The following is an 8768-nucleotide window of genomic DNA, read 5'->3' as shown; positions in this document are numbered from 1 at the left end:
GGTAGATGGCATTTTACCTGTACATTGATATTTCTGATTGTATTGTGTTCCCACTTCCTACACTAAGTATTAAGTATTCATTATTCTTGAGTACACCAGATGACTGGATTGGATGGGGCCCCCAACTAGGACGTCTTTAACAGTCCTCATAATTTTAGATGGTAATGTATATATATTATTATTACATTTTTTAAACCTCGCATTAAAATATACCCCAGGTTCTCTAGTTTTGCTTTCGCTGCAAAGACTTCAAATTTGTTGAGCGTTTTTCCCACAAACCCAAACCGCAGCCGCTCTGTTTTCGTTTGAGTGAAACGGAAGTGGAACTGAGTCGTGCAGGCTGTGTGGAAGCAGGCGGCTCGTGTGGAGAGCAGTGTCTTGTTTCACCACTTGAAATAAACAGTAGTTGAGGTGAGGATATTTTAGGTTGAGCTAACCTTTGACTTTCATTCTCACCTGTATTCACTGGCTAGAGACAGCGGTAAACTGTTTGGTGCCTCTACGTGACGCGATGTAACCTAGCTAGGTTAGTTAGGTAGCTAACACTTATGGCTAACCGGCTAGCAGATTCCTCTCTTGCCTCACACAAACTGAATGGGGAGCTGTTTAAAGGGAAGCAGGTCAGATAACACTGTAGGTTAGTTATCATTTATCTGTGTGGAACCTAACTGTGGTGGGCATAGTGCACGAGTGCCCACCTTAGTTGTTGTTGTTAGCTAGCCTAGCTCTCGCTTTTCAGCTCAGATAACGAGTCGTGTTTGCTAAGCTAGCTGCTAGTTAGTTTACAGTGAAACGGGCTCTTGTGCTGCTTTGATGTAGCCAGAGAAGTGCAGCATCTATAATCTCAAGAGCTGTGGAAGATAATGACAGATATTGGGAAAGGTGTGGATTCATAGACGAGGAAACCTAGATATGTTTTGATTTGCTCTGCTGCCCTCTCACCGGCGCGCGACATAATTCACATGTTCTCTAGACTTAATGTTTCATAGCTAAATAGCAAACCAACTATATTGGGTTAACTTAGTTAAGTAATGATGTAAGAGAAAGTTACAGCTGCAGTCTGGGTGGTTACAAGTGAATCTCGCAGTAAACGGTGTTTTGTGTGGAGTTATGTAGGAATGGGTGCGGCTTGTTTAGATGACATTGGTTAAGCTGGGCTAAAGCCGAGTTAGCGAAGTCGCTATAGACCAGCAGCGTGAAGCTGTAATGAGACCCTGGCCGTCGTATTGGTTATCGCAGCATTTAGCTTGTATTTTACGGCCTAGCAAGGGCCAAGGAATGTCCTGGGGTAAGATTTCACCCTCATTATTTTTATGACTTCAACCATTTTTCATCTCGCTTTGGCAAGATGCGACGCTCGAAGCGGTTGCGGTCGCCGGATGGATGGATCTCGGAGTACAGCTGGGAGGAGCGGGTGGAGGTTCGGAAGAAGCCGAAGAGGATCTCCAGGAGTTGGGAAAGAGAGAGGAGACCTGGGCGGTACCACCACTACAAGACATACGAAAGGTAGTTCAAACTCAGGATTGCCCAGACTGTATATGTTGTGACTTGTAAGAGACTCGTCTCTTGATATGTTTGTGTACGTAACAGCTCAAGCTAGGTGTAAAAGGAAAGCCAGACATAGTACAGAGTGTTATTGTACCCCTATTATTTCTGTGTTTAGGATGCTATGTACTGTAACAGTCTCTCCTAATGATACATCAAGCCTGTCTCACACTAAGTTGGTGCCAACAGTTCAGAGAATGTCTGCATTCATATGATGCAGACTGTATTCTCAGACGTTTTTTGCCCCCGTCTTGGATATTTTTCTCTGTTGGACCAGATTAACTTAGTGGTTTAGTTTTTGATTTAGACCAAGCTGAGTAAAAAGTACCCAGGGAAAATAAATGGGTGCATAATTGGTTCTTATTTGACTCTAAAGGGTCAAATTGGGTTGAACAGCAACACAAGATCTCTAACACAAGAGCTCTAACAGTCGTGTGCTAAAGTTTGGTAAAATAAAAAGTTTTGTTGTTTTTTATTTATTTATTTATTTATTTTTTGGTAAGTGAAAATAAGTTAGCAAATCTTTTGTAAACAAACTCAAATGTGGTGTTTTCTGCACATTTTTTTTACCACCAATTCTGGTTGTTTGCTGTGTTTAACTAGTTGAGAAACTATAACATTAAATGTGCTGTAAATTTTATACATGTCACATTTTCTTATTCTTAAAGTTAAATTCAATTAAAAAAAATTCACCTAGGAAATCAACATTATTTGTCCATATTTTGCGTACAACTGTATATGCATGCTTTTTGTAGCATTTATACTAACATGCTTGTTTTGAAAGATAATGTTAATCCAGCTGTGGCTTAGTTATGTAGGTTTGACACCTGTATTTAGAATGTTTGACGCCTAAGTGAGATACTTAAGGTCCTGCCATACCATGAGGATGAGGCATCCTATTAAAGGATTTACAACTACAACATTGACAGGTTAAAGCATGGCTTTCCTCAAGCTGTCTGTATGTGTGAGAGGAGTGAAGCATTCCCAGAGGTGGTGTCTCTGAGGCTTGTTCTAAGTATAGCCGCTGTTGAGGATCCCTCCCCTCTGGGAGGACATTTGATGCTTTTAATGCCTGACAGGTCAGGATATAACATTCTTCACACCTTTGCTGAAAGGGCTAATAAATTGTATCAGAGAGACTTGTGTTCTAAGTTTCTGAGGTAGTGACAATATAGGAAAGCTGGCTGTCTCCAGATGGGTGCCTGTAGATCAGTCTGATGAAGGTACAGTGCATTGTTTATTATGTTTCCATGCTTATAGCTTGTATTATCTGCAGGTACCACAAATCTAGGAGGCTGGAGTACACAGAGCACAGGGCGCAAGAGCCCAGTCTTGAGTTGCGGAAGTATGATAAGCGGGCTGACGATCGAGTTGTCCCCATGAGGGAGCAAGAGAAGGACAAGGACTGGCACCACTATAGCAAGTCCTCGGCATGTCGTGGCAGCAGAGAGCACCACTGTTCACGCCACCACAGCCATCGATCACAATCGGTAAAGAGCTTGACTGTCACTTGCTTTGCTTCTGGTGGGCTGCTGATATGCACTGATACAGTGGGTGGTTTTGGTTAGCTTCTGTATGCTTTATATTTTGAGAGGAAGATTTGTTCAGTCTATTCTGAGTGTAGAACCAGCCAGTAGTAGTTTTGAAATCAAATATATTTTTGACAGTTTCTATTATGGGCTCTCATGAGGAAGTCAAAGTAGAGGTAGTTAAAGAAATGGCCATTTTTTAATAGTTTGTACAGGAGTGATTTGGTGAAAAATTTAAATTTACACAATTTTCCACTTACCCCAGATTTAGTTGATCAGCCAAAATATGTCAGCCAAATGGCTTTGCTTTTTTAGTTTTAATCTTGAACTACAAAGCTAATGTTGCAAACACTAATGGTCAATAGTCACCTAAATATTTTGTAATTGCATCCAGGTCTAAGGTCACACTGACAAATCTATGTGGTGTAGAGCACAGTATACTTTACTATAATTTAGAAAAACAAATAGTGGGCAGCTGTCTTAGAGAGTAGGAGTGTGACAGATTGTGCCTCCCTTTAACATGTTTGCATGTCATGCAAGCATATGGATAGTACAGATACGTTTGTGTGATTGCTTTTTGTGACTATTTTTCAAAATAAATATTTTATCCTTGAATTTTCAAATTCAAGATGTATGTTTAAAAATAAAATGAATGACTTTATGAAGCTTTTGCGCAAAATCCTAATAATAACTCCTTTGGAGCAGTGGGTAGCACTGTTGCCTCTCAGCAAGAGGGGCCTGGGTTCGGTTCCCCAGCCGGTCCTTTCTGTGTGGAGTTTACATGTTCTCCCTGTGTCTGCATGGGTTTCCTCCCACAGTCCAAAGACTTGCAGTCAGGCCAATTGGACATGCTAAGTTGCCTTTAGGTGTGAGTGTGTGAGTGAACGTGTATGTCTGTGTCTGTCCTGCGATGGACTGGCTACCTGTCCAAGGTGTATCCTGCCTTCTGCCCAATGACAGTTGGGATAGGCTCCAGCCCCCTTCACGACCCAGAAGGCGAAGTGGCTTAGAAGGTGTGTGTGTGTGTGTGTGTGTGTGTTTAAAAATAGAAGTGGCAGGAATCTTGAACCTAATCCAGCATCCATAAGTCTGATTGTGTGGGGAAGTCAAAATTCAGCTCATTACCTGTTGTCTAAAATAGCTGCCCATTATGTTCAACTATATGATGAAGTTTTGTTCATTTCTTTAGTTTACAGTAAGTCATAATGTGCCTGGAAACCTGGAGAAGAGAAGTTATTGACATGTATTGATTTGAGTGGTTATCGGCTTATGGTTTTTGTTAGCAAAGTTGGCCTTGTGGGTCCAGCGCAAAATTAAAGAGGCAAAATGTGGACACTAAAATGTCTCAGCTGGCTACATTTGGGGTAAGTGGAAAATTGGCAGTTAGATTTTTTTTAGCTTTGACAAACACTGGGTCATAGAATAATTTAGTTGTGTTGTGACTCCACATTACTTCAAGTCTCTTGTCTGAAAATGTTGTTGCCATGTTTTTCTTCTGTAACACACGCTATGTTGGCACCTGTGCCGTTGTTCGGGGCTGAATTTGAAATTGCTGCTGCCGTGGCCTGGTGCGGGTTTCTGAACGGGTCCGAATCTCTTCCTCCCCTTCACCAACCTTCTTGCTGAATGAATGAATGCCGTGTTCGGGCCTGGTTCTGACTGGTTTGATGATGGTGTCATGATGGTGATGCTGATGCCCGTGAACGTCACTTCCCTCCTTCCAGAAAAGTCATCGCAGGAAAAGAACCAGGAGTTTTGAGGATGATGAGGAGGGTCACCTGATCTATCACAATGGACACATGCTAAGAGCAAGATGTATAGAACACATATCTTTCTGTCTGTCCTGTGTCTAGTGGTTGGGACTTCAAGTTAGTTGGGGGTTACATTTTGAAGGGGAGCTGAAATATATTTGTACTAGATTTAACTTAAATAATGGAAGTACCATGCTGGATGTTTGCACATTTTTAAACCAGTAAATATAGATACATACAATATAACAGAAATGTTCAGTCTCCTGTAATGTACCTGCTAAATCTGATAATTGGTTAAATTCTATTGTCATTAAGCTGTACTGACAGCCTGCTTTTTTTTTTTTTTATCTTCTCCATAGATGAGATTGTAAGCACTCTCGGAGAAGGAGCCTTTGGAAAAGTGGTGGAGTGCATTGACCACTCAAAGTAAGCTTTTCTCTCTCTGACTGCTTGTTTATAAAATGCTAAAACTCACAAGTGTGCTGTTGATTTTCTGCTTATCTGTTGGACGTGTTGTTTTAGCAGAGATGGTGTAAGAGTGGCCTTGAAGATCATCAAAAATCTGGTACGTTACCGTGAGGCAGCTATGTCAGAAGTGGAGGTACTGGAACAAATGAACTCTCTGGACTCTGAAAAGAGATTGTGAGTGGCTGACTTCAATGTAGTAATATGATTTTTAAATTTATTTATTTTAATGTGTTAAACAGCAAGGATTTCAAATGTTCAAGAACAAACCATGTCAATGCCTTTCAGTGCCTGCGTGCGGATGCTGGACTGGTTTGACCACCACGGCCACATCTGCATTGTGTTTGAGTTGCTGGGGATGAGTACCTATGACTTTCTTAAAGAGAATGGCTTCATGCCCTTCACAGTGGACCAGATCAGACACATGGCATATCAGATCTTTAATGCTGTACATTGTGAGTAAAGGCCGCTATGAGCGCTTCGAAAACTGATGTAGTAAAAATTAACTTGTGCAAATATCGCTTCCTATTTATTTTAAATATGTCATTGCACAGAGCCATAGACTGCTTTAATTACCATTTTTAATGCATTTTATTCTGTTCTATTCCCATGTAATGTTTTGTTCTTCCAGGCAGCACATTACATGATCAATTGTTACCTTGTAACCCTTGTTGTTTATTTTCCTTTAAAAGTTCTTCATCAGAATAAGCTAACACACACAGACTTGAAACCTGAAAACATTCTGTTTGTGGACTCAGACTTTGACATTGAATACAACGGCAAGTTGGTGAGCTGTGATATTTAGCATTTGTTTTCTTTTTAAACCAGTGGAGTTTGGATTATGCAGTTCTACTGAAAATACTTTTTCTTTACATAGAAACGGGATGAGAGAACATTGAAGAATCTTGATGTGAAGGTGGTGGACTTTGGCAACGCTACGTATGACCATGAGCACCACACTTCAGTGGTGTCGACACGCCACTACAGAGCACCTGAAGTCATCTTGGGTAAGAGTCTCTTTATATTACACTGGGTGCAAGGGCAGTATTTAATGTTATTGGCTCTTCCAAACCTGAGCTGCAATTGGATATGTTTGTAATTCATTCTGTGTTGTTCATATTGTCAGAGCTTGGATGGAACCAAGCTTGCGATGTTTGGAGTCTGGGCTGCATTTTGATTGAATACTATCTGGGATTAACATTGTTTCAGGTAAATAGCACAGCAGAACTTCCTTTACACAGAATTCTCCAGTATCTTTTTCATAACATTACATTTTACTTATTGACTAATTGTGCTAATTGACACACTTCCACCTTGTGTTACAGACTCATGACAGCAAGGAGCATCTGGCCATGATGGAGAGGGTTTTAGGCCCCATACCTGTCCACTTGCTTCAGAAAACGGGGTAAGAATAAGACTGGCTTTTTGTTTAGTTGTCATAAAGTGGATATAGGCTTCTTCTCTCACATCATTAGTAGCCATCTACAGAGTAGTTAGTATGAGTCTCACAGGAGAAGTTATAAAGGAGGACTCTGATTGGTCCTCAAAGAGAGCAGTCTGGTCTACTACTGGAAATGATCGCCTGGCCTCATTGCCACGACGGTCCCCGAGTAGACAGACTTCATGGGCTTTGGTTACACCACAGGAAGTGTAAGCTTCAGGTAAATGTTGAGCTGTCTGGTTTGCTTATAGGAAGCAGCACTATGTTTATCATGACAAGTTGGACTGGGATGAGCATACCTCATCTGGAAGATACGTGAGGAAGCACTGTAAACCTCTCAAGGTAACTCTCAATCAAACCTCTGAAGGTTACACCTGAAGTCTGTTGCAGTTGATTTGAGTTTTGTGTAACCACTTAATCAGTTCATTCATATTTATACATTGTCTTGTTTACTCCTCCAGCAATACATGTCCTCAAAGAGCTCGGTCCACGAGCAACTGTTTGACCTGCTTCAGAAGATGATGGAATACGATGTGTCCAAACGCATCACCCTGGAGGAGGCCATCAGACACCCATTTTTTGCCCCTCTTAGGAAAGAGGGCAAAAAGTGACCTTCTGGTCAAGCTACACCTCAATACAGCTCCCAAGGAGATTTGCTACTGACTGTATCAGTCTGCTTTAAAGGAACCATAAGTAGAAATTAAAACTTGAAGTGTTAAGAAAAAAGATTTCTTAACAAACGCAGCTATGCATCATCTGCATGGTGATGTTATATCTTCGTACCTCTAGTGACCTGTAGTGAGCCAATGACATACAGCTGACCAATGAAAAGCTACACCATGCATATGCTACTTATTTCTCCTTCAGAATACTGTGCTTACTTACTGTCTATTATTTATTGATCGAATGTACAAGCCATATTCCATTCTACATTGTCTATATTAAACTTCACTGTTTTCTGGTAGTCATTGTACTGTTATTATTCAAACTTTAAAGTAGTTTTATCATGGTGGTTTCCAGCCTTGGTCCTGCAAATTGGGTGTTTACAGCAGGGAAAAACACCCGCTGCATCTCAGAAAGAGCTTGTTATTGAGCTGACCGAAGTGGAGTAGAATAAATAAGATAAACAAATAAAAGAATGAGAAGGATAAACAGATATAGGCAGGTGAACCTCAGATCATCACAGATGAATTTTGTGGCAAAGTAACTGTCTAGTAACATGAAAAAGGCCAACAACATTTAAACATTCAGCTAAGTTTAAAGGGGGCAGGGCGCAGTGAGCTGACAGTTTTGGATCATCCTGTTGTGAATAAAGATCCAGCTTTTTTGTGGTGATCTCTTAAAAAGTAAAGTTCACTTTACTACTGGATGCGCATCCGGGGTTTGCTAGCATGACCGGGTGGACAGCTGGATACCAGTGAGACAGATGTTCTGGTTTGCTGGCTGTTCAGACTGAGTGAGAATGGGGAAGGTGTAGTTTTGTTAAAAGCACAGTGGGCTGGACAAGCCACATCAGACCTCTGATTGGAGGTGGTGATGCTTACCTAAGCTTTACCCGGTATTTCTAATGCCCTGTTTAAATCTGTGGGGAGTTTTGATGAAGTATAATTATCTGACCATGAGATGTTATTAGGGCCTGCTTGGTACTTTGTATCAGTATTGTTTGTCCACAGCTATTTCATTCCAACTTAATAAGAAAAGATATGGTTTCAATTGCGTTAGAGGTTTGAGTAGTGGGCCTTGACTTACTGAGGCCTTGACTTACTGTTTGGTGAGTGTTCAAGCAGCAGTGTAAGAACACTTGGACGCCTCTTTCTTTATTCTCTGTAATAACCGGCTGTTAAATTGTCCTGTAGGTGGCGCCGCAGCTCTGTATTAGGACACGAGCGCGGGGCACTCCGTTCAGCTTGAACAGAAATCTGTGAAAAGTGTCTCATAATAAGGAAACAGTTCCCAGAGGAGCTTATTGGACTTTTTAAAGCGCACTTTTTAATTGGACGCTTTAAATCCGCACACATTAACAGTTCTGTATAGAAA

At 41.1% G+C, this 8768-nt stretch overlaps 1 protein-coding gene across 4 annotated transcripts; it reads left to right on the top strand.

Annotated features, from left to right (window-relative positions):
* The first annotated feature begins 298 nt into the window (after positions 1-298).
* Positions 299-7695, top strand: clk4b (CDC-like kinase 4b). 4 transcript variants are annotated; one of them, XM_017720295.2, is made up of 13 exons: positions 299-411; positions 1349-1506; positions 2822-3035; positions 4799-4889; positions 5185-5251; positions 5351-5467; positions 5579-5745; positions 5983-6077; positions 6168-6297; positions 6417-6499; positions 6616-6695; positions 6983-7073; positions 7193-7695. In XM_017720295.2, the coding sequence occupies exons 2-13, from the start codon at positions 1349-1351 to the stop codon at positions 7340-7342; spliced, it is 1443 nt and encodes a 480-aa protein (XP_017575784.1). In that variant the 5' UTR covers positions 299-411; the 3' UTR covers positions 7343-7695. The 4 variants fall into 4 exon arrangements, with proteins under 4 accessions (XP_017575784.1, XP_017575783.1, XP_037402213.1 ...); XM_017720294.2 differs by having other exon boundaries at positions 5348-5467; XM_037546316.1 differs by lacking the exons at positions 299-411; positions 1349-1506; positions 4799-4889 and having other exon boundaries at positions 2841-3035.
* The last annotated feature ends 1073 nt before the right edge of the window (positions 7696-8768 follow it).

The sequence above is a fragment of the Pygocentrus nattereri genome, chromosome 16 (genome assembly GCF_015220715.1).
Source record: "Pygocentrus nattereri isolate fPygNat1 chromosome 16, fPygNat1.pri, whole genome shotgun sequence".
In the NCBI taxonomy this organism is placed as follows: Eukaryota; Metazoa; Chordata; class Actinopteri; order Characiformes; family Serrasalmidae; genus Pygocentrus; species Pygocentrus nattereri.
The sequence above is the reverse complement of the archived record's forward strand: the minus strand, read 5'-3'. Positions and strand labels throughout refer to the sequence as shown.

Coding starts and splice junctions, on each gene's coding strand:
- clk4b (XM_017720294.2), top strand. CDS start 1,349: ATGCGACGCTCGAAGCGGTTGCGGTCGCCGGATGGATGGATCTCGGAG. Junction 1,507..2,821: donor CACTACAAGACATACGAAAG/GTAGTTCAAACT, acceptor TATTATCTGCAG/GTACCACAAATCTAGGAGGC. Junction 5,252..5,347: donor GAGTGCATTGACCACTCAAA/GTAAGCTTTTCT, acceptor GTGTTGTTTTAG/CAGAGATGGTGTAAGAGTGG.